The following is a 25069-nucleotide window of genomic DNA, read 5'->3' on the forward strand; positions in this document are numbered from 1 at the left end:
CGGCGGCACAGCGCTGCTTGCCTGACCTCACACTCACAGCTGGCACGAAGGGGCAAGTGAGGAGAAGGGAGCGGACCCGCTGAAGACCTGGAAAGGACCTCGGCCACCTGGAGAGCAGCACACCAGAGCGGAGCCCTCTGAGCATCCCTGGGGACGACAAGGGCAACGCCTCTTGCCCGTCTGTGAAGGTAACTGGAGAGAGAGGAGCCCCGGTTGCAACAAACATGGTAAGTGCTGTGTACTAAATTTGCTTTCTAGAAGGCAAGATGAGTCCTATGGACTCTTTCTTCTGACCCAGTTGCCAGGGTGAGGGCGCCTTTCAACCTTCTTGGAAGAAACCACAACACCTCCTGGTAACTGGGCAATAGGGAAGCTGGCAGGACCTTTGGGCACACAGACAGGAACTAATGGCAGCAACAACCTCCACTGTGAACAGCCAGTTGCTAATTAATACCCCACCCCATCCCAGTTCGTGTGCTTATGTTGAATGAAAGACAAAGGGGGGGAGGGTTCTCTGTGTATCCTGAGCTGGCCGCAAGACCAGGCATTAGTTTACCACTGAGAGGTTCTGGGGCTTACATACACAGTAACCAGGAAGCCCGTTCCCTATTTCCAGATTTTTTGGGGTGTGTGTGTGTTGTGGCAGCAAAGGATAGGTACTCTGCATATGGAACAGAGTTGGTGTTTGTTGAAACAGACTGAGCCAAATGAAAGTCAAATTAAGTCTCATGGGCAAAAATAAGGGACCCTCTGTTCTTAAGGGCAGATTCTCAAAGCAAAAGAACATAGGAAAAGCCTTTTCCTGCTGGAAAAGCAATTGCCAGCCATATGCCTCACAAGAGGGAGAGTGGGACAGCAATCGTGCTCCTGTTGTTTGTGTCCATCTGGTATTCAGAGGTAGACTGCCCCTGGATATAGAAGTTCCACTGTGCTTGCATAGCAAGTGGACTTGATAATTCCTTCTACACTGCTTTGTGTCTGTGAAGAGTGTGAGCTGCAAAGTGGCCTTCCGAAATCTCAGCTGAAAGCATGGGTGTAGCCAATGAATGGAAATACTTAACTAATGGAAATACTTAACTAACTGACCAAACTAACTGACCAATCGTGTCAGTTCTTCCCCCCCCCCCAAAAAAAATCCCATGTCTGAAAGCACTGCCAATTATGAGGTTTAGAAAAGGATAATGTGCACATGAATTACCCTGAATAATCTCATGTGCTTTGATGTTGTTTAGTCATTTAGTTGTGTCCGACTCTTCGTGACCCTTCGTGATGTGCTACATAAGTGCAAAAAAGTTGTGGTGGTAAAATGAGTGGTAAGATGATAAAAGAGCCTACAAATATGCAGGCAGCAAAGGAACCAGGAAGTTGCAGGCAAATGAGGACAAGAAGGCTTTGCCGCCTTCTGTTGCCCTGCTGCTGCTGAGCAGCAGCAATTGAGAAGTTCAGCTTTGAACCAGACACTGCTTGGAGCTGTCCTGCCCAGATGCACCCTGGGACTCCCCAGTGACAATGGCACTATTAATGCCCTGCCAGGGAGTGAGCCTTTCCGTGAACCAACAGGACACCTCTTCCCCAGCTGCTAATCACCAGCAGCTCTTTGTATAAGCCAACTGGCACCACGTCTCAGACGGAAAGAGCAGCAGCCCTAATCGCTTCTAGAAGCCACTTTGGATGCCACCCTGCAGGACGGTTTTTCTGTGAATGGGAAGAAGAGACCTCTGGGCCCAAAGAGAGGGAGGGCTTCAACAGCACTGGCTGAGGCAAGCTTTGTCACCCTGGAAGGCAGAGAGAAGGAACAAGGCATGTCAGAGAGCACTGCCTGCCTTCTAAAGGACCTCCCCAGGTTTTGAGCCAAAGCAAGGAATCAGGCCAGGTGCATATACTGCTAGGTTGGGTACTTGGATCTTATTTTTCATATATTTGCAAAGGGATCTTTTAAAACCAACTCTCCTGTGGCTATGAGTGGCTTTGCACCACTCAAAACCTGACTTAGCATTGCCCAGATTTAGCCTAATTGAGAGGTCTGTCACAATTTGCTCCATGGGAAATGGACTGAGGATTAAATCTTTAGATTTATATCTGAACCTCTATCCCATGTGTGTAGGAGAAATGCAAAATGAAAACTGGCTGTGAAACCTTTTTAGCAGATTAAAACACTTACAAGTTTAACAGCTTATTAAAACTTAGGAACTGGACAGTTATACCATTTTATCCCTTTCATTTGTAGTATGCTGGCGTTCCCCTGTTATGGAGAATAAACCACACTTTTTTACGGTAGTAAGATAAACTAAAAACAGGTTTACTTACATTTCAATGCAGGCAGCATATACAACAAAATAGTGTACAGAAAAATATTTCTATGTTATAGTAAAATAAAAGTTGGTAGTTTTACCTAACATGTCTGAAAGCAGGAGCTTTAGCCATGTGTGTCTGGTCAGCTTGGAGGCATGGTGGAAAGAGAGTGTCTCCTCACAGACAAGAGGGAATATAAAGGATTGTCTCATTTGTTACAAAGTTCCTGTCCAAATGAGGCAAAGGAAGGACCACATACAGAGGGTCTAGGAAGTTCGAGAACTCTGTCTACTAGCCCTGTGTTTGTCTAGCAAAACATGCATTTGTGCATTGGCTGCAAATCCCACAGGCTCCACAACACCCAGACAGCTGTAGGAGAATAAATCCTTCCTGTTTGGGGTGAGGGCAGAGAAAAGAGAAAGTAAATTTGGCTTGGTTGTCCCTGTGTCAGCGGCAGAGTATGTGCCTGCGCTGCCTGGGGAGGGCGCATGGGGTGCACCCCCAAAGGGTGCTGGCTGTGTAGGGCAGTGTTTCTCAAACTTTTTTGGGCCACGGCACACTTGTTCCGTGAAAAAAATCACGAGGCACACCACCATTAAAAAAGTTAAAAAATTTAACTCTGTGCCGCCCTATATTATAATTATGACTGTAAGAAACACTTGCCAAATATTGGTTTCCGGCGGGTCAGTGTTGTGTATTGGCGGCCGCCAGGCTCGTTTGCACTGAGCTTTGGGAAAGAGGAGGAGAAATATTGCTTTCTGGCGGTTCAGTGTTGACTATTGGCGGCCGCCAGGCACGTGACAATGCAAATCGCCCTTCTCATCGCCGCACATCGCGGCACACCAGCCAGCGTCTCGCGGCACACTAGTGTGCCGCGGAACAGCGGTTGAGAAACGCTGGTGTAGGGCACCCTCCCACATGCCAGAGTTCTGGGTAGGAGAGGGGAGGGGAAGCTGCTGCTCACAGTCGTCCTGCTCTCTTCCCTGGGTCAGGTCTGACCCGGGGGCAGAGCTGTGCCAGGAACAAGCGCCGCAGCCAGGGCGCAGCTCCTTCTGGCACAGAGCCATGTTCCAATGAAGGAGCCTGCTGTGGGGGGTGCCTGTTTGCAAACCCCCCCTCAAAATTGTGCCTAGGGCCACGGCACCCCCCATGCTACGCCTCTGTCCTGTGTGAAATCAGAAACTCTTGATATAATAATAATATAATCCGGCTGGGTTTCCCCAGCCACTCTGGGCGGCTTCCAACAAAGATTAAAATACATTAAAATGTCACACATTAAAAACTTCCCTAAACAGGACTGCCTTCAGATGTAAACACAGGTATGAGGAAGCAGATAAGGCTTCCCACAGGTAGCAGCTCCCCAAGGAGGAGGGCATGAATCACACAGTCAGCCAGCTGCACCAAAACTGCCATCTAGGGCCATGTGGCCACCCAGACAGCTCTCGGATGTCTCTCAGAGGATAGGAGATGGCTAGGCACCTTCCCTCCCTCAGCAGATGCTTCTAATATCTGGTCTAGAAGCAGCATCAATTAGGAGCACAAGACAACTGAATTAGGCTAACCTGCTCCCACCACTGCCTGAGCATCAAACATGGCACAATCAAAGCAGGCTGATTTACAGCAATCCAGGCACTGGTATTAATTACTGCAGGGGTGGATCAACTACATATTCCACCATTTGAGCGCTGCTCCAGCAAGAGTGAACAGAAACTTTCAAGGCAGGCAGCCTGACCCAAGGCACCCCTCTAGGCAGCCTGTGGTGAAGGCACCAGCAGCAGCAACTGGCAATGGGCCCTCCTGCCCTACTATTTTTGCAGCTTTCTCTAAGTTAATCATTCATACTTCCTTCCATTGGAAGCCATTCCACCTGGCACCATCTAAGCAGCCAAAGAGGTGAGCCAGTCTCTTTCCTCCTCACCAAGAGTTGTACCTTTTTTGACTTTCCACCTGCCTGCCTCCATCCACTCCATGCTAACGGGAGTCCTCCCTTGTGCAAGGGAATGCCATACCAGGCAGCCAGCAGATGGTAGCAAAAGCCTTCTACTTTTACAACATCTGGGCTGGTGGGATCTCTTCTTCTCTCTCTTCAGTCTGGGTCCCGCCCAGCTTGTGTGGCAGCTACAGATTAAGAAACCTGAACAGTGTTTCTATCAGAGGGTGCACTTTAATATTTCTACCCCACCCTCTCTTTTCTCCACAAATATCGGCAGAGATGAGATGCTAATTTGGAGCCCAGTCCTTCCTCTGCAAAAAGGCAGCCAGAACAAAAACACACATATTCTCATCGGGTTAGCTTATTTCATAGACCAGGAGGGAGAAGTTCAGATTCCATGAAGCCTCAGATTTTGAGTTGACTTTTGCCTCTTTGTAAAAGAAGATCAGAAGAGAGCCTGGCTGCAGCTGGACCAATCCAGAGGGGCCCCATCTAGTCCAACAACGAAGCAAATACTCACCTTGGGAAGCCCAACAGCAAAACAGATGCTTCAGGTGTGGGACAGGGTGCTTTCACACTTGGCCACACCAGACCCCTTGTCCCTCTCCCAATTTTAAAAATGCATTATTAAAGACTTTGCTTACAGGGGGACTTGATGTCCTGCTAGTGGCGGCGCTAATGAGATGCCACCTGGCATCTTCACTTGCCCAGAGGAAATTAATACATTGGGCCCAGAATACCCTGTTGGCATCAGAATAGGCCCTGACAAGAAGAATTAATTTTGCCCTGAAAAACTGCAAAGATAAATAGATATTTGCATATGCAAATCTGTATCATGAACTTGTTAACAGCTAATTACCGTATATGCCAGCGTATAAGACGACTGGGAGTATAAGACGACCCCCAACTTTCCCAGTTAAAATATAGAGTTTGCGATATACTCACCGTATAAGAAATACGACCCGGCATATAAGACGACCCCCAACTTTTGAAAAGAAAAAGTAGTCTTATACACAGGAATATACAGTAATTGATAGAAGGAGCTAAGCCACTCTCCTGGTTAGAAGCTCCCATGTAAACTAAGATATCACCACAGCTATGCTCTGTTTTTTGTTTGTTTGTTTGAAGATGACTATAGATTTAATTTGATTTATTAAACCTGTATATCATCTTATACTAAAAAAGAAGTCCCAAATTTTTATATATGATATTCTGTGTGTGCATACCTGATACAGTAAAGCATAATAAAGTGTATTAAAATGCACACTATCAACATATTAGCAATAATAATAATAAACACTGAAGCCCAAATTAAGTAGCTGTTACAATATCATTAAATCTGTTAATTTGCCTAGGAGATTAAAATGTTTTTACCTGGTGCTGAACTAATAGTAAGGTTTGTGCCAGGTGTGCCTCCCTGAGGAGAGTGTTCCACAGATGGGGCCACAATTATAAAGGACCATTCACTAGTTCCAAACCCCCTCCTTAGTGCTTGTTTTGGAGGTGCATGGAAAAGTGCCTCAGGCCATGAACACAGCAGTATCCAGGCAGTCTCATATGGGGCAGCCCTTGAGGAATTGAGGCCCTGAGCTGTATAGGGCTTTAAAGGTCAGAAACACCACTTGCCATTTAACCCAAAACCCAATGACTGTCAATGCAACTGAGTGAGAATCAGTACTACGGTACAGTGGGACCTCGGTTTACGAACTTAATCCATTCCAGAAGTCCATTCTTTTTAAAAAATAATAATATATTTTTATTGAAACAAATTTAACAAAACAATTTATCAATCAATATAAAGGTAAAGGTAAAGGGACCCCTGACCATTAGGTCCAGTCGTGACCGACTCTGGGGTTACGCGCTCATCTCGCATTATTGGCCGAGGGAGCCGGCGTATAGCTTCCAGGTCATGTGGCCAGCATGACAAAGCCGCTTCTGGTGAACCAGAGCAGCACATGGAAACGCCGTTTACCTTCCCGCTGTAGTGGTTCCTATTTATCTACTTGCATTTTGACATGCTTTCGAACTGCTAGGTTGTCAGGAGCTGGGACCAAGCAACGGGAGCTCACCCCCTCACAGGGATTCGAACCGCCAACCTTCTGATCAGCAAGCCCTAGGCTCAGTGGTTTAACCACAGCGCCACCTGGGTTTCTCCCCCTTTTATTCCCTCCCATCCCTCCCTCTCCCACCCCCCCAAGGACTTCCCTCAGCTTCCCTCTCTGGTTTGTTTATACATATTGTTCTCTGCATGTTGTAAAATTCTACATATCATTACCTTATCTATCATCTGTTCTACTAATAAATTTGTGGATGTTTATTCAAAACCTGCCAAGGGAGTCCAAATCCTTTTGCTGTCTTTTTAAGTAATGTGTAAAAAGTTCCCATTCTTCCTTGAATTCACGATTGTCCTTCTCCCACAATTTGTTTGTTAACTTTGCCAGCTCTGCATAGTTCATCAGTTTTTCTTGCCATTGTTCTTTCGTTGGTATTTCCTCATTCTTCCATCTTTGTGCTAACAAGACTCTTGCCACGTTTTCCTTGGCAGGTCTTGTCCTAAGATCCCTAATAAAAATGAATCTGGTTTTTTTTACAAATGTACCAGTAATTTTGAACATTTTTTCCAATTCATTATATACCATCTCACAAAAGTTTTTGACTTCTCTACATTCCCACCACATATGATATAAAGTACTTTCTTTTTATTTACATTTGCAACATGTTTAAAAGCTCCATCTGGTATGCAGGCTGAGACCCTACCTGCCTGCAGACTGTCTCGCCAGAGTGGTGCATGCTCTAGTTATCTCTTGCTTGGACTACTGCAATGCGCTCTACGTGGGGCTACCTTTGAAGGTGACCCGGAAACTACAACTAATCCAGAATGCGGCAGCTAGTCTGGTGACTGGGAGCGGCCGCCGAGACCACATAACACTGGTCTTGAAAGATCTACATTGGCTCCCAGTACGTTTCCGAGCACAATTCAAAGTGTTGGTGCTGACCTTTAAAGCCCTAAATGGCCTCGGTCCAGTATACCTGAAGGAGCATCTCCACCTCCATTGTTCTGCCCGGACACTGAGATCCAGCACCGAGGGCCTTCTGGTGGTTCCCTCGTTGCAAGAAGCCAAGTTGCAGGGAACTAGGCAGAGGGCCTTCTCAGTAGTGGCGCCCGCCCTGTGGAACACCCTCCCATCAGATGTCAAAGAGGAAAACAACTACCAGACTTTTAGAAGACATCTGAAGGCAACCCTGTTTAGGGAGGCTTTTAATGTTTAATCCATTACTGTATTTTATTTTTCTGTTGTAAGCCGCCCAGAGTGGCTGGGGAAACCCAGCCAGATGGGTGGGGTATAAATAATATATTATTTATTTATTTATTTGACCCAGTTTTGTACATTTTTGCCATTTTCACTGGTGTAATATACCATCTATACATCATTTTAATATAATTTTCATTCAATAGAGAACAATCTGTGAATTTCAACTCTATCTCCCACAATTTGGAAATCCATAAAGCATCTATCCTTGAACTGCTGTCATGAACATGAGAATAAAAAGTGAACTGTTTATCAAACAAATGTTTTACTGTCCAAATATCTATCAGATTTAAGGTTTGAACCAAATAAAAAAAGGTCTTTGGTAATCTGCCGCCTTTCATATCCTTTTTTCTAGCTGTCCTTTTCTTTTTTTTTCTTTTTTAAAATATATTTTTATTAATTTTCCAATTAAAACCAATTATATCACATTCATTATTTCAAATTATACACATATATATATCAATCAAACCGAATGTTATGCCAAATCGTCTAGAGAGTTTTTTATTTGGGTTCCCATGCTTCAAGAAATTGGGGATTCCTCGCAACCGTCCACTGCCGTCTTTTTTCTAAAGTTCAAATCGTCCTCCAAGTTCATAATAATCCAGATCTTCCCCTTACAGTCACATAGATGTTTTCCACTTTCAACCGATTGTTTCCCAGCTGCTGAGATAAATATCAAACAAGGTTTCACAGATGTTCTTTCTCCTGTGTGGGTTAATCAGTCCAGCCTCCCCATAAATCTTCTTGGTCTGGAGCTCCCTGTTGCGTCGACTCTCAACACGAAGCAGCGCCATCTTTAAAAAACTCAAATCACTTTCGTTTTCTCTCATAGCCATGAAGATTAACGATCTTTATAGAATTTACAGCTTTTCCAGGCAGAAGACCCAAACATCAAACCATAAACTCTTGGTAAATTAATGGATCTCCTTGCCCTATAGCTGAACTTAGCTTCAGGTCGCTGCTCCAATTCAAAGTGCGTCACAGCTCATAAATCCTCCGAACGCGTCCAGGACTCCTTCCGTCCGACTAGGGGGGGGGCTTTTCTCATCGGCAACTCCACATCTTTAAAAAATATGCTCAGTAACAACAGTTTATAAAGTTCAACTCACACAGTCTTTTGCTTCTCTTTCACTCCAAACAAGCCAGGACATCGCGTCTGGGAAGATACGAAGTAACTCATATGAAGAAAAATAAAAAAAACTCAATTCCCTTATCGCTCCGTCCCCATCAATCCTTCTTCCAGATGATATACAGCCTTTGACTCCTCTCCCTCAGCAGCATAAATTTCTCAGCAGTAAACAGCGCTTCTTCCCCTCCTTCTGAAGTATGTCCATAGTTTTAAGCCTAATTATCTTCTTTAACCATGGAAATCCCCGCCATGCAGATTAGCGTCCGGGAGTCCTGGCCCTCGTAAGTGCTTTTCAGCCCAAGCTCCCCCCACTCCATAAACAGTCGGAGTGGGTCTGGGGGCATCGCGGGCCAGCGGCCCCTCTCCGTAACCCCCGGAGAGGGTAGGGGGTTGCCATTTACTCCCCTAGCAACCGCCAAATTCCTCACGAAGGTCAGAGGGATGGAAAACAGGTCCGCCATTCCTGCCGGCGGAAACCGGAACCCCGTCCTTTTCTAATGATGGAACTCCATTTAAGTCTCCCATTTAAAATAATTTTTTGATCTGCATATGCCAATAATTCTGTTTCCATAAAAAAAACCAACCCTGCTTTCTTCTCATTTGGGGCATAAATTCCTACCAAAATTATCTTCTCCCCTTGAATTTTTATTTGTACAGTGGTACCTCTGGTTAAGAACTTAATTCATTTTGGAGGTCCGTTCTTAACCTGAAACTTTTCTTAACATGAGGCACCACTTTAGCTAATGTGGCCTCCTGTTGCCACCACGCCGCCGGAGCACAATTTTTGTTCTCATCCTGAAGCAAAGTTCTTAACCCGAAGTACTATTTCTGGGTTAGCAGAGTCTGTAACCTGAAGTGTTTGTAACTTGAAGCGTTTGTAACCCAAGGTACCACTGTACTACCGGTAGTCACTAGTCAGCCAGCTCTTTGAACTGTGTTGAGAAACAAAGGAGCCAAGGGGGGAAAGTTCTGCACTGGCAAAATATATCCTAGCTGGTCAGTTAATTTGTTTAAAAGTTAATGTTTTCTTTTATCTAGTTTTATGATATCTGAGGGTCCCAGGGTGGCGCTGTGGGTTAAACCACTGAGCCTAGGGCTTGCTGATCAGAAGGTCAGTGGTTCGAATCCCTGTGACAGGGTGAGCTCCCGTTGCTCGGTCCCAGCTCCTGCCAACCTAGCAGTTCGAAAGCATGTCAAAATGCAAGTAGATAAACGGCGGCAAGGTAAACGGCGTTTCCGTGTGCTGCTCTAGTTCGCCAGAAGTGGCTTTGTCATGCTGGCCACATGACCTGGAAGCTATACGCCGGCTCCCTCGGCCGATAATGCGAGATGAGTGCGCAACCCCAGAGTCGGTCACGACTGGACCTAATGGTTAGGGGTCCCTTTACCTTTACCTTTATGATATCTGAAAAATCAATAAATTGCCATTTAAAAAATACAGTACTGTATATTCTGGCGTATAAGACGACTGGGCATATAAGACGACCCCCAACTTTCCCAGGTAAAATATAGAGTTTGGGATATACTTGCCGTATAAGAAATACGACCCAGCATATAAGACACCCCTGACTTTTGAGAAGATTTTCCTGAGTTAAAAAGTAGTCTCATACAGAGGAATATACAGTATATATCTTTGCGTCTCAGTTCAAATCAATGTTCTGACTCCTTATTCTGAAGCAGATGAAGTTTCTGGGAGTGTTCATGGGCAGCGCCATGGTTGTAGTTAGTGGAAATTACCAAGGCAAAGATTGTTGTGGGAAGGTTTTCTCCACCTGGGAGGGTGATGTGTAGCAAAAGGTGCTTCATGCCACTGTGGCCACTTGAGCCTCTAAAGAAGAGGCCAGATCTAATATCATCCATAGGCTCTGACCTTGATCCTTAAGAGGGAATACAAACCCACCCGGAACACTCACTACCACCTCCCATCAGCTGAACTACCTACCCACAACAGCATCTCCATCCTGCCTGGACTGGGACTCAGTTTATTAGCCCTCATTCAGCCCATTGGTTCAACCTTCTTGAACCACTGCGACAGCCAGCCTTACTGGGTTTCAGCATCCCCAATTCCCAGTCCTGACACAGGGGCGTACCCAGGATCAAAACTAGGGGGGGGCAAGAGAGGGGAGGAGAGAGGGAAAGGAGGGAGGGAGGGGAGAGAGAGAGAGAGAGAGAAGGAGGGAAAGAAGGAAGGAAGGAAGGAAGGAGAGAGAGAGAGAGAGAGAGAGAGAGGAGGGGGGAGGGAGGGAGGGAGGGAGGGAGGGAGAAAAAGGAAGAAAGAAAGAGGGGCGGAAGGAAGGATAGAAGGAAGGATGGAGCTCCTGTCCGCCCGCCCCCCCAGCTCAGTCTGCTCCTCCCCCCCCCATGTTCCTATCGCTGGCTGCAGCCGCGGAGGGGGTGGAAACTGCCCGATTTCCATAACCCGCAGCGACTTTTCCCCTTCAGTTTTTGGAGGGGAAAAGTGCGGGTTATGGTCCGTAAAATACGGTATTGTTCTTTTTTGCTTCGGGGGGCAACTGCCCCCCCTGCCCCTCGCTGGTACGCCCATGTCCTGACAGCTGGCTCAGAAGGACACTAAGAGAGGTAGTATTGAAAGTCACTGAAAGGGCCAAGAGAAGCCACTGGACCACATACCCCCTTGCTCTCAGCAGCTGTTGGTTCACCAGAGCAACCAAGGTGGTTTTGGTGGCAACCCCAGATGAAAAGTCATATTGAACTGGAGCTAGATTGTTCTCAGATACTGGGGGGAGGGGAGGGTTGCACCTCCAATGCCCATTTCTTATAAACCCAGGCCTTACCTGTCATTGCAGGATCCAAGAGTTGCCCCTGCAGGTAAATAAATGCTCTTGCTCAGGAGCAAAAGAGGCTTTAAAGCGACTGATCTGGCGATTGTTTCCAGTGCAGCAGCAATGGAGAGTCTCTTGGCGTCATTGTCAAAAATGCCAATCTAAGGTGAAGCCAAGCAGGATCTGGCTGGGCCCTTGGTTAGAAGCAGAGGGGCTGGCTTCTCAGAAAGCAGAGGGCTTACTTCCAGCTTCTTCATGCAGAGCTCAGGTGCTTTCTGTCTCGGTGCAGTCTGCCAAGAGTAAGTTGGCAGTCTCCTAGCAGCAACCCAGCCTGCTTTCCTCAGGAGGACTTTTGCCTCCTGAGATTCCACCCCCCCTTCCACCCTCCCTGCTGCTCATGCAACAAAAGGACATGGTGGAAAGAAGCAGGAGACTCAACCTCCCAGGCCAAAACAAAGTCAATGTGTGGCAGTCGCAAAGGAATTGCCTGCTGAATCGATGTGGGCTTGGGTTCCAAGGTGGAAAATTGAGGGCTTCCCCTGGAGTAATGTCTCCTTAGCTGAGATTTAGTCTGTTTCCAGGGAACATGCACTGCACAGCTTGTGTATGGCAGTGTTAGAGATATAATGCATTCCCACCAAACTTAGAGCAAACCAAGCTGCTTCTTCCAGTATGCCGTTCATTTATTTATTACAGTTGTGTAATAAAGATCTTCCTCCAGAGAGTTCAAGGACAAGGCCTTGTGCACTCTTCTCTACCCCCGCATCACCTACTTTATCTTAACAACCCTGTGTGGTAGGCTAGCCATTTGACCAAGTTCAATCAGTGAGCTTCAGAGCTGGGTAGGATATCGCACCCTAGGTCTTCCCAGTTCTTGTCTGTCACTCTAACCAGTGTTAGAAACTCACATATTTAAGTTAGGCACCAACCATCACCTTAAATCAAGGTTACAGCTGCCAAAACAGAATGTCCAGTTCCCATTTTTGGGCAAAACAGCTCTAATGTCTTATTTTTCAAATGATGGATTAAACATCTGGCTAGATAGATTTAACATCTAGTTAAACATCTGGCTAGATTAGATGACAACCATGAGCTAGATTAAGAGCTTTGAGAACTTAAAGAAGACAAATGACTTGATCCAGGGGCAGCTCACATATATATCGGCCTCTTCCTACCTTTTTTTCTTAACGGTGACTGCTCCTGCTCAGGCTGCACAGAAAAAGCATTTCGGTTCCAGAAATTCATTCCAATTGTACAAATAAAATATAACTAATAGAATTCTACAGGATGGGGTATTAGTGTGTAAAAACAGTCCAGAATCCATCATCTCCAGGCATGCACCTCCAGATGGCGGAGGTGTTGGGTGCCATCCTGGTGCTCAGGCATCTTCACTTAGACACATGTGGTCGAAAGCCAGGTGCAAAATGCGCCTGGCACCTGGTTAATTTTGAATGCTGACTCTAACCACCACACCACGCTGCCTCTATATCTAAATAAGTACCTTGGATTGCTTCTCATCAGTGAGCCATACTTCCACGATGGAAGGTGTGCCAGTGCGGCATGGTAGGGGAGGGGTCCTCCCTGTTTTGCTCCCAGGGCTTTGCTGCCTTCCCCATCCTGATGAAAACATCTCCTTTTGCTTTTTAGGATAAGGACACTGAGCAGCCACTCAACAGCAGAGGTAAGAACAGAGGAGACCCGTTGAATCGGACGAGCATCCTCTTTCACACAGGAGTCGACCAGGATCCCTCTGGGAAGCCTTTAACATGCACACAAGAACCCCCCCCCCCAATGTGGCTCCCCAGGAGTGGGTAATTCCAAGGCAGGCTGCTTCTGGGTGTGAAGGCAGCACTAGAACTATGATGGCGATGATGGCTGATTTATTCATTGTCTTCTGAACAACTGTCTCAAGGAGATGCATGCTAAAAATAGTTAAAAGCACAAAAACAGCAAATAAATTATAAACTATACAAAGTTGTGGTAAAGACCCACTTTATCCAGCATAGCAAGCTGGTGGCAGTCTTGAATGTTCCAACATTCAGCTTTATGTGATTGGTGATTACGACAGTGAAGGCAGAGAATAGCCATTATGGCTAGTAACTATTGATACATAGCTGCCAAGTTTTCCCTTTTCTCACGAGGAAGCCTATTCAGCATAAGGGAAAATCCCTTTAAAAAAGGGATAACTTGGCAGCTATGTATTGATAGCCTCCTTCCTCTGAATTTTTCTAACCCTCCTTTGAAGCCATCCAGTAAGGAAATACTACAACATTTGGGGCTTTTTAATTTAGAAAAAAAGATAAGTAAGGGGGGGATGGGAACATGAGAATGCATAAAATTATATAGTGTGGGTAAAGTGGCCGGACGTAACATTTTCTCCCTTTCTCATAATACTAGAACCCTCTGAAAGCAGGAGACTCACAGCATGAAGGAGTCTCACAGCATGCCCACCCTACCAACCAGCTCTCTCTATGTTCACAGATTCTTCACTCACGCACAAGGCTTTGACCAGCAAGGAAGCCTTCATACGCATTGGCATCCCCGTCATTGCTGCCATCCTGTGTATCGGGCTTCTCATCACTGTCATCTTCCTCAGTAAGAGACCCTCATGCTGCCAGCTCATACCGTCCGCCTGCCCCCCTTCCCACTTGTTTTCCTCTTCCACAATGTGCATTCCCACTCCGGGCCCATTGATGCGTTGCAGGGGGTTGGGCTAGATGACCATTGGGGTCCCTTCCAACTCTAGAATTCTATGATTCTATGGCATGCCAGGGGCACCCCAAAGGAAGCCAGGCGCCTTCACCAGGCCTGATGCTCATAAGAATCTCACTTGGCTACAGCTGGGGGCTTACCTGGGTCTGGGCTGTCCAGAGAACCCCAGAAGTGACCCTGGCTCTCGCTCTCTCCTCCTAGTTAAGATAGCGGTGGAATCCTACTACTTCTTCTGCAGCCAAACCTACAAGTTTATCCCCCTCAACCTCCAGTGCGATGGGAGCGTGGACTGTGCCTGGGGGGAAGACGAGATCGGCTGCGTGCAGCAGATGCCCGATGGCACCATTGTGGGGGGTGAGTCCTCGGGTCGCACCAGAGGGAGGAAGGGAGGCAGGCAGGCAGCCGGGGTCTGCGGCTGAAGGAAACCAATGGCTGCCGGGCCTCTGCTTCTCTCTCCACAGTCCGTCTCTCCCGTGACAGGTCCAGCCTGCAAGTGCGCGACAGAGAGTCGGGCCTCTGGGCCTGGGCTTGCCATGACAACGCCTTTGACATTGCCATGGCCACGGCTGCCTGCAAGCAGATGGGCTACAGCAGGTAAGTGAGGCGGGCAGTCTAATGCCAAAACAAGGTGGAAGCAGCTTCTGGGACCCCCGTGCCAAAGCAGAGGGAGCCTGCACCGCCACAGCCTGGAAGGCCACTTGGCTTGAAATAAGCGTGCACGGATATCCCGGTGGCATCACCTCTCCGCACTGCAGCCTTCCTGCGCAAAGGGCTCCAAGTGCTGAGAGGATCCCCTGCTGAGACTCCCAGGAGGGATTACAGGGTTTGCCAGACTTGGCTCTCCTGCTGTTTTTGGTTGACAGTTCCCATCATTCCTGACCACTGTTCCAGCTAACTAGGGATGGTGGGAGTTGCAGTCCAAGACAGCTGGAGACCCAAGTTTGGGATTACAGCAAGTGCCACTCCAACTGCTTCTGGCTGCCACAGCCAGCATGGTTGACAGACAGTTCTTCACCAGCTTGGCTACCCACAACTTAGAGAATCATTGCACAACTCAAGTGCACCCAGCTGACAGTGCAGACAGCCTGTGCTGTGCAAGGGTACCTGCTGGCCAGGTGGTGGTGGGGATCTGGCAGGCACTGGATGCCCATCAGGTGCCTTTACGCAGGCCTGGTCCAGCTTGAATCAAGGGGCAGCTGCTGCTCTCTGCTTAAGTGGTCCTAGGGGGTTAATAAAGGCCTGTCAAGAGGCACCCTAGCAGCTCCCCCAAAATGGCAAAATAGAGACAATGATTCAACAGGAACTGGGGAAATAATTAAATAAGGATTGACCTTGCTAAGCTGGGAAATATGGACAGGGATCAAGTGAGGTCTCAGGTTAGAGCTGTTTGCAATAGCAGAGTGTCGTCAGGTCATGCACCTGACACTTTTGAAGGACTTCTTTCAGCCCTGGAGAAGATGAAGTGCTTCTGAGCGCATGCAAAGTGCATTTCTCACACCAGTAGGAGTATCCTGACTCAAGGATCCTCTTTCAAGTCAATGTCCCAGGCCAGGCCAACCAAGAGATGAGGATGGTTCCTCTCCACTGGGCTCACAGGATCCTCCTTGGTATCTTGGGAGGAAAAGATTTCTGACAGAGCAGCAGAACCTTATGACCCTTCCTTCCTAGAAATGCACGATGCTTTAGTCACATGACTGCAGCCCCCCAAAGTGTGGGTCAGCACATTAGACTCCAATGTGCCCTTGGCGTCTGTTTTGCCCATGAAAAAAATGCTTCCACTTTGGCATGGAGTTGTATACCTGCATTCAGATGTCCCTGTTGCCAAGCTCCTTCCCTCTTTTGCAGTGTCCCCACCTTTAGTCCTGTGGCAGCCGGTGATATGCAGCAGGGGCAGCTCCTCAGACAGGTGACTCTGCAGGGTGGGGAACTCCGCTGGACAGATTCAGAAAGGTGAGTGAGGCTCAGCAGGTGGGGGGGGGCACTGCTGCTTTTCTGCTATGAGGAAGGGGCAGTTTAGATTTCCTACAACACCCCTAACACAGCGTCATGCCAGGGCCCTGTCCGAAATGACTGTGGTGGCCAGATCCAGCTGCTTGACACTCACTGGAGCACAGCTGCCTGCCACTAGATGGAAGAGAAGGCCCAACAAATGACAAGTTTGCTCAGCGCCCTCCCCAAAACCCCTGGATCCATCTGCATTGGACTCTCTCCCTTGCTGTTAATATGACAAGAGGGTTAATCCATACTTACCTTTTGCCCTGCTCTATCCAGACACAGATCCATGCTTTAAAGCTCTGTGTCTGAGTGGCTTTTTTCTCCTTTTTTGCCCCAGAGCTTTCCTTGTGAAACCTTGCTTTCTGGAGCTCATTTGGAGCAAATGTCGATTCGGGTCTTCTATAGATTTGTGCCAATTCAGCTTTAAAGAGCAGGTTTTCACAGGGAATGCTCCAGGGCAAAAAAAACCCCAACCCCTCCCATGCTCGAACACAGAGCTTTAAAGTAAGGACTGTGGAAGGAAAGATAAGTGTGGATAAGCCCAAAGCTGCTGTTGTGAGTTCAGTGACTTTAATGCATTTGCCTTGCACCGAATGGAACTGAGGTGTGATTTCTTGAAGGCTGATTTGGTGGGAGGAGATGCCCCTGGTAGGGGCTGGCAGGGTACCCAGCATAGATGTGTTGAGAAAGGGAGGTTGGGGGGGGCCCTCCGGAATCCACATGGCTTGAAGATGTGGGAATGTTGAGGAAAGTAGGAGAGGATATACTGATTGAATATTATCCCTCCTCACTCACGCTAGTGAGCTAGCAGCAGAGCATGGATTCATTAGAATCATTTAAGTTGAGCAATCCAGTCTGGCTTGTCCAGTCTGGAGTGTTCCTGGTACTGTAAATTTCCCCTTTTATTTCCCTCTTTAAAATAATAACACAACAATCTCATTTTAAAGTAAGAGTAAAGTTTACTTACATTCAGTTCACAATAGTTTTGTGAAGACAAGCTTTATCTTGTGGTTACAGTTACATTTGTAGAGAAAAGAAGTCTGAGCTAGGCCTCAGACTTTCTACCTTGTGGATTCCATCCTCTTTAAGGATGAGCCATGTGCTGCTGGCTAAGAGCCAGAAGAGAAGAAAATGCCAAAAAAAAGACCAAAAGAGAGAGGAAGATGGCTAAGTGGCTAGCCCAGGGGTCAGCAAACTTTTTCAGCAGGGGCCGGTCCACTGTCGCTCAGACCTGGGGGGGGGCTATATTTTGGGGGGAAATCATGAACAAATTCCTATGCCCCACAAATAACCCAGAGATGCATTTTAAATAAAAGGACACATTCTAGTCATGCAAAAACATGCTGGTTCCCGGACCGTCCGCGGGCTGGATTTAGAAGGCGATTGGGCCGGATCCAGCCCCCGGGCCTTAGTTTGGGGACCCTGCGCTAGCCCTTTTGTAGGGTCTGCTAGGGTCATGTCCATCTACCTAGTCACACACAGGGGGAGGAGCCTCCAGAGCAGGTATGATAGGAAGTCCTCCCTGTCTGCAGCAACATTCCCCTATGTGTCCGCTCTAGGAAACAGGAAATGTATTTTACTGCTTCAGTGGTCCATCCCACAGAAGAGACCCAAACTGGCCAATTTTGCCTGATAAAGTCAGAAGGAGGAGTGATGAGCGTACCTACGCAAGGGTTGGCCAGGTTGGTCTCCGCCAAGGATGCAGGTCCAAGGTATGGGAATGTTAGGGATGTGGATTAGGATATATTATTAGATAGATCCTATCCAAGCTTGTGTTAGCAAGCTTCCAATATTAGCAGAGTGACATTCCCCTTTTGTGCGCAGCAAAGCATGTGCGTTAGATTCGCTAGAATCTCTATAACAATATTACACTTCCTGGCAAAAGTCCCCTTTGTCCCTCTTAAAAGAAATACACAACACAGTGTTTATAAAATAAGATAGAGTTTACTTACAGTTTCATCCTGAGTTACAGCATAATCTCAGAAAGGCAGGCTTGCTTAGAAAAGTTACAAGTACATATATATCTAGAGACTACTTAGTAAAGTAAGACTCCATTTGGTCTCACTCTTGGCTGCAGGCCTAGAGTGAGAACCATGCTAACTGGAGATTCTCTGGAGATGTGTCCTCATCGAGGGAGGAAGTAGCTAAGAGAGAGAGTGATTGCAGGCTAGGGGCTTATCTAATCCAACTCATTTGCATGTCTGAGGGAACAGGAACTGACCTGTAGTCAGGTGTCCCTCCAGGTGAGTTCCTGTTAGTGGACACTCTAGGAACTGTTGTGACTTGTCTGCCCCAGTGTTCCATCCCACACAAGGAGGTGCAAAAATTGTGCTGCTCCACTCTGGCTTCGCCCACCTGTATGCTTCCTGGGCTGCTCCTTCACTGCTCTCTGTGGCTAGCCAAGGTGCACAGGCTCTGGGCACCTCAACAGAGGAATCTGGTTGTTGGCATGGGCCATTGCAGCAGCCATGTGGGGCCCCCTCCCTAGCCAGCCACTATGTGAAGTGTGACTGGAGCACCCAGCTCTTTGCACAAGGGAGGGAGGGCACTGATGCAGCTCATTGCCAAGGGTGCTAGGGAGCCTAGGTACACCTCTGTTCCCACTGAATCCTATGCAAGACCCAAAGAGGCTCAGCACTGCTTCACTGCGAAGCCTGAGCCATGCCCTTGTTGACTCCTAGGGTGAGTAAAGCAGGCCGTGTTTTTCTCATGCCGATCTCCTAACCTGTGACCACTTGGCAGCAGTTTCTGACCAGGTCTCTCTGTTACAGGCAATGCCCCTCTGGCTCCATCATATCTCTCTCCTGCTCAAGTGAGTATATGCATGCTCATAGTGATGACTACAGAGCAGCAGTGACATGGACCTGCCTGGACTTGGGCTGGTGCCAACAGAGCAAACCCATCTGAAGGCCCGGGAGCCAGGGGTTGGGTCCATAAGGACACTATTCAAGTTGGGGCTGGAGCAAATTTCACCCCAGCAGGGCAGGGCACATGCTTGTTGGTGACTTGATTGGTGTGAATGTTGGTGGTGAACTTCCACCTCCAAGCAAGCACCTGCCTTGTGGCTTAACCTGTTACCCTTTCAAGAACCAAAGAAACTTATTTTTGTATGCAACTATTGCGGTGAGTGTACTATACGCCCAAAACTGGCAGGATGATGCACATAGCTTCCAAGTTCTCCCTTTTTTTTAAAGGAAATTCCCTTATGCTGAATAGGCTTCCTTGCGAGAAAAGGGGAAACCTGACAGCTATGATGATGAGCACCTACAAATGAGGAGTGGCAGATGAAATTGATGGAGTATGCTACATTAGCAAGCTTAGCTAGTAAAATTGGAGAACAAGATGAGACAGCCTTTAAAGAGGATTGGAAACCTTTTGTAGATTATTATTTTAAAAATATTGTAAATGCGTTAAAACGCTAGCTGGCTTGCAGTCAGCTCAGCACTAAAAGCTACTTTGAGAATAAGATGGATGAAAGAAGGATTAGAATAATTATAATATGCAACAGCAATTGATAACTTGAGGAAACCATGGAAGGGTGGAAGGGAAGTCGATCAAGAAGAGACTATATTTTGGAACTGTTTGATTGACTGTATTGTATTTTTGGAAAATTCATAAATAATAATAAAAAGCACCCTTTGCTCTTTCAGGGTGCAGGTCCCGCCCCCACCCCCCTTGAGTGAGTCAGGAGCCCAAATCCTGTCTTCTGGCAAGAAGGTTCAATTGTTTTGCCAAGTGTTGTATCATGCATGAAGGAAGAACCTAAGCAGATTAATTTCTGTAGCCTGGGCAGTTGGGTGGGGGACAGACTAGCACTCAGCCCAGAACCCTTAGATCTTTTTAACCTGTCTCTCAAAAAGACAACTGACAGTGCTGGGCTTTCTGTGAGCCTGCAGGGATCCTTAGCAGTTGACTTTGCAGAGAAGAACTCGCAACTGCAGTATTATCTTCTGTCCTGCTCCACACCCAGCTTGTCTCTTTGAACCAGACTCCCAAGGTAGCATCATATGCTGAACTGAGACCCCGATTTGCCTACCCTTTGGATGTAGGTTGTGGCCAAAGCTGGAAGTCGCCGCGAGTCGTGGGTGGTGGTCCAGCTTCCATCAAGACATGGCCATGGCAGGCCAGCTTGCATCACAAGGGGCAGCATGTCTGTGGAGGGAGCATCATCAACCCCCAGTGGGTTCTGACAGCAGCACACTGTTTCCGGTGAGTCAGTGAGCGCCAGATTAGGGCCTAGAACAGTGATAGGCAACCTTTTGAGCTTGGTGTGTCAAAATTCGCCAAAAAACCGAGCATAACTCGGGTGGTGTGTCACTTCGAGGAAAAAAACACCACAATTTAATTAAATGAAATGAAAAAATTTATTATTAAAACCAATAACTAATAACTAATAACCAATAACTAATAACAATTAAACCAAAAACTAATTATTTAACCTAACCTAACCAAAAAACCCATATTTATCACAAAGTGCCCAGAGTTGTTGAGCTTTTAGGGGGGAACTGCTGACCAAAGTTTTTGGGGGATGCAAAAGTTGCTTTGCTTTTTTGGGGGGATGCCCAAAAGCTGCTGCGCTTTTGGGGGGGGGGAAGAGAACAGAAAAAAGGACAAATAATACCTTCGCTGGAACTAACACGCAGCACCAACATAGTCTGCCAAAGCGCCAGAAAAAACAGCATAGAAAGGGTTAAAAACTCTGGCTACCAGCAACAACAACAACAAAAAGATCCGGGTTTTAACAGCGGAGACAAGCTGTAGTGTGAGGAGGAGCAGGAGAACAAATGCGAGGGGGGGGACAACAACAGCGTGAATGGGCCGGTGGGGCGCGTGCCAGTAGTGAGGGCTCTGCGTGTCACATCTGACATGCGTGTCATAGGTTCGCCATCACTGGCCTAGAAAGAATTGATATGATTCCCATCAACCCTGGAGGGAAATGCATCCAGACACAACAGAGGCTGCAAGGCAGCCCCAGGGAGGAGCAGAAGTCCTCTGCTATATCAAAGCAGGACCTACATGCAGACTTGAACCAGAAACACCACCAGGCCCACTTTCACTAGGCCTGGTTCAAGACTAGGGTTGCCATCTTTTTTTATTATTAGCTCATGCTCCTGTGCCTTTAACAGGAGCTTTGACTGCAGACACTGGAGAGCAGTCAGGCTAATCATTGTCAGCATAGAGGCTCATAAGCAGGTTGAGCCAATTTGGGCTACTTTTCTGGCCAGTTGGGCCCCTTTGCGGCATGCATATGTCTTGCCACTGAAGGGGAAGAGCAAACAGGTGAGCCTCTTTCTTTTTCTCAGGACCAACCTGGTGACGAAGTACTGGCAAGTGAAAGGTGGCTCAGAAATCCTCTCAAGTGCCACCGCTGTCCCTGTGGAGAAGGTCTTCGTCATTGACGTCAAGTATATGTTCCCCAAAGATGAGGACATTGCACTGGTCAAGCTGCAAAACCCCTTGAACCTCTCAGGTGAGAGTCTTCTCAGACTGCCAGCTGGGGCGAGTTAGGGACCTCTAGCTGGACCAGGGACTCATAGCTCATGACACACCAAGCCCATTGCAGAAATGGGTTGGAGTTCACAGCCGAGATGCTGGACTTGCTGCTTGCCTGTGCTGTATGGGCAACCTTTTCCAGAAGATATTTGTAATTTCAAGGAGTTTAGTGATCTGACATGGTCATCTCTTCCTGCCTCTGTTTACTTCCCTTCTTTATCTCTTGTTAAAGTTCTTTGATGGCTGAAAGCAGCCTTTAATTTATAATCTGGTGGAAGGAAGAAGTGATAATGCAGGGTGCCTTCTGACCTTCTTTGCTGTTAGACATTGTTTGGAGGAATGTGCAGTATTGGAAGAGGGGGCTAGCTAATTAATAATCTCCACTAGCTAGTTGGGCAAGGTACGTAGGCTAACAATTTAGCTATCTATAAATTGAATTGTTTGGGGGCATAGCTCTCAGAAGCTTGTGCAACCCGAGGCTACCTGGGGGTCACTTCAGCACTTCTTGGGGGCTTCCCAGTGGCAGATCGAAGTGTTTGCTTGGTAATGCATATAATGCTTGCTGTTTAGAATAAAATCTAATCTTCTCACTCACTTGTGTTTGTATTGCTTCTGAATCTCATAAAAAGAACCACCTTGCATTTGGCAAGACATTTCCCAACTGCCTTCCTTCCCTCTTTCTGCTGCAGGATCAGTGAAGCCAATCTGCCTGCCTTTCTTTGATGACGAAATGGCCCCAGGAACCCCCTTGTGGGTGACAGGCTGGGGATACACCAAGCAAGATGGTGAGTTTTCCCTTGGCATGTTCATCTTCTTCCCCACCATTGCTCTGCAAGCGCTGGGCCAGCTGCATTCTGGTCTCTGCTGCAGCCTGCTTAGGACTAAACAAGGATGCCAGACTCTAGATGGGGTGATTACCTGCTGTGCCTTTGAACTCCCAAGCTGTTCCCACAAGGTGCAGCTCCTGAGGACAGCAGACAGAGCCCAGGGGCCTACAGAGACCAACCAAGAGCAGGCAAGTGGGTACAGGTAGCTACACCCAAACAAAAGTCTGGCTTGAGCAGCCATGAACTTCTCTTATTGAAAGAGCAAAGAGTGCCTGCCAGCCTTAGGGACAGGCCATAGCTCAGTGGTAAAGTATCTGCTTTGCATACAGAAGGTGCCAAGTTCAATCCCTGGTGGCATCTCTGGTAGGGAGGGAATGTTCCCCTGCTTGAAATCCAGGAGAGCTGCTGCCAGTCAGTGTTGACAATACTGAGCAAGATGGACCAGTGGTCTGACTCGATATCAAGCAGCTTTCTGATGTTATTTGTATCCCACCTTTCAAACCATGCTCAAGGCGGCTTACAACATGAAAAAAAAACACATAGCTGCAACATAGCAATAGTCATAAGCAATAAATAAAACCTTAAAAAACACACAACCAATCTGAACAATTTCCACATAAATCGCAGCAAAATCTATAATATACAAAAAACCAATAGCAAACAACCCCAACAAAACCTGGCCAAGAGTCTCTTCAGCAGCCTCAGCTTTTGTAGCTGGAGTCAGAGCCCTGCCCTCCCAGGCCAGGTGGAAAAGGACCTGCAAAGCAAACAACTGGAATGAGCACTCCAAGTGTGAAATTGGCTTGGAACAAACCCCTCAGCCCTACATATAGATGGGGTGGGAATTCGTTTGGGCCACTGCAACCTCTCCCATAATTTGAAGCCATCCCCACTACGCTTTTTGCTAGGTACACTATCCAAGAACCTGCAGGAGGCACAGGTGGAGTTGATTGACAGCCGCATCTGCAACGCACCTGATGCCTACCATGGGGAGGTGACCGAAAAGATGCTCTGTGCAGGCCATGATCGGGGTAGAGCTGACACCTGCCAGGTAAGTGGCACAGAAGGATCAAAGGTCGCAACTCTCCTCCTCCACCACTCAGCAGTCCCAGCAGGAGGGAGGGCAGAGCACGGAATCACCAGTTCCCTTTTTCTAAGAATGATGACGCTGAAGCTGAGCTTCATTTGGAGAGGGGACTGGTGCAGGTTAGAGAGGACAAGGCATGGCTGGTTGCCCTTTATGAGAGACAAACTACGGTAGGAGCAGGGCGAGACATGCAGAGCTCCTGATCCCTAATGTTTCTGTTTGGGATTCAGCTGAGTTCTGTGCACATTTATGCAGCCTGTGTCTTCCTTCTCACACAGGGAGACAGCGGAGGCCCACTGGTACACAACCAGGGCCAGTGGCACATTGTGGGCATTGTCAGCTGGGGCCATGGCTGTGGAAGCCCGAGCACCCCCGGCGTCTACACCAATGTGCAATCCTACCTCAACTGGATCTACACCATCCTCAGGGTCAGTGTTGCTTTTCCTCTGGGATAGGACCCATTTTCTGTCCTGGCAGGATGGCAGTGGGTGGGCAGAGTTAGGCTGCCCACCACCAGGGGAATGGGATCCTTCATCTGAGCCTTTGCCTCAGATGGTCACCAGGCAATTCCTCTGTGGTTTTCTTCATCCAGACAGAGTCCTGAGAACAGACTGGCCGCAACTGTCCTGCACACATGCACACCCTTGGAGCAACGTGCGTGTAGGGCGTCCTTCCAGTCCTGCCACAGCTTCCACTGAGGACATGGGAAAGGCAAGAGGACAGCCACAGGATGGGGCCCTCAAGAAGGTGTTGGACAAGGCTCCCTGGGGAAGATGTTAATTTATGGCTGCTGCTGCTGATAATGATGGTGATGATGGAATCCACCTGAGATCCATTTTGCCAGCTACTCTGTGCCTTTCCATTTCCTGCTATCTTTCTTGGCAGAGCTTGGGGAAGCTCTTGCAACCCAGCAGTTTGTTTCCCATGACCTGACGCTGACAAAGGGAGCAATTGCAGAGAAAGGCTGGGTCCAGACCTAGGATAAGGACAGCCCGTTGTCTAGCTTTCCATCTTTTTCTCTGTCTGGCAGGAGCCCTCACCTGGGCATCCCGTGGCCTTGAGGCTGTTCCTCCTCTGACCAGGCCTGTGCAAGTGTAGTCTGACCCCAGCAGCTCTTCCTCCTCCTATTTATTGCACCCTGTACGAATCCCTCTTCCTCCCCTTCCCCCCCCCCCCCGCTTGGAATAAATCAAGGAATGTTTTATACCAAAAGACTTTTGAACCTGTGCTTGTGGCCAAACTGAGTCCAGTATGAGGTTTGCCGGACCGACAGCTGTTGGAGTCATACATTCATTTTGGCATCAGGAAAAACTGGGAACTGTGGAGGGGGGCCTTACCACTTTCCCTGCCTTCACAAAAACATTGCCTCCCTCTGAATATAAGAGGAGCCTGGGTGCTGGATCAGGCCAAGGGGAACCCATCAAGGCTAGCATCCTGTTCTCAGAGTGACCAACCACCTGCTCCAGTGGGAAGCCCACAAGCAGGCCACGAGTGCAACAGCAGCGCT

The 25069-nt window shown here is 47.8% G+C and overlaps 2 protein-coding genes across 2 annotated transcripts in view; one reads left to right on the top strand and one right to left on the bottom strand.

Annotated features, from left to right (window-relative positions):
• The window catches only part of SMIM35 (small integral membrane protein 35), a 30807-nt gene extending 19207 nt beyond the window's left edge, over window positions 1-11600 (bottom strand). The window contains exon 1 of the mRNA XM_088657556.1: window positions 11461-11600. Coding sequence (XP_088513682.1) covers window positions 11461-11467 — 7 coding nt within the window. The 5' untranslated portion in view covers window positions 11468-11600. The remainder of the gene's footprint in view (window positions 1-11460) is intronic.
• On the top strand, window positions 1-24774 carry TMPRSS4 (transmembrane serine protease 4). The gene is made up of 13 exons (XM_060268318.2): window positions 1-227; window positions 13096-13129; window positions 13930-14043; window positions 14362-14514; window positions 14622-14754; window positions 16006-16110; window positions 18927-18967; window positions 20205-20364; window positions 21459-21625; window positions 22338-22433; window positions 23384-23526; window positions 23841-23990; window positions 24155-24774. The coding sequence occupies exons 1-13, from the start codon at window positions 225-227 to the stop codon at window positions 24164-24166; spliced, it is 1311 nt and encodes a 436-aa protein (XP_060124301.1). The 5' UTR covers window positions 1-224; the 3' UTR covers window positions 24167-24774.
• The last annotated feature ends 295 nt before the right edge of the window (window positions 24775-25069 follow it).

Source organism: Zootoca vivipara, chromosome 14, assembly GCF_965207765.1.
Source record: "Zootoca vivipara chromosome 14, rZooViv2.hap1.1, whole genome shotgun sequence".
Classification (NCBI taxonomy): domain Eukaryota; kingdom Metazoa; phylum Chordata; class Lepidosauria; order Squamata; family Lacertidae; genus Zootoca; species Zootoca vivipara.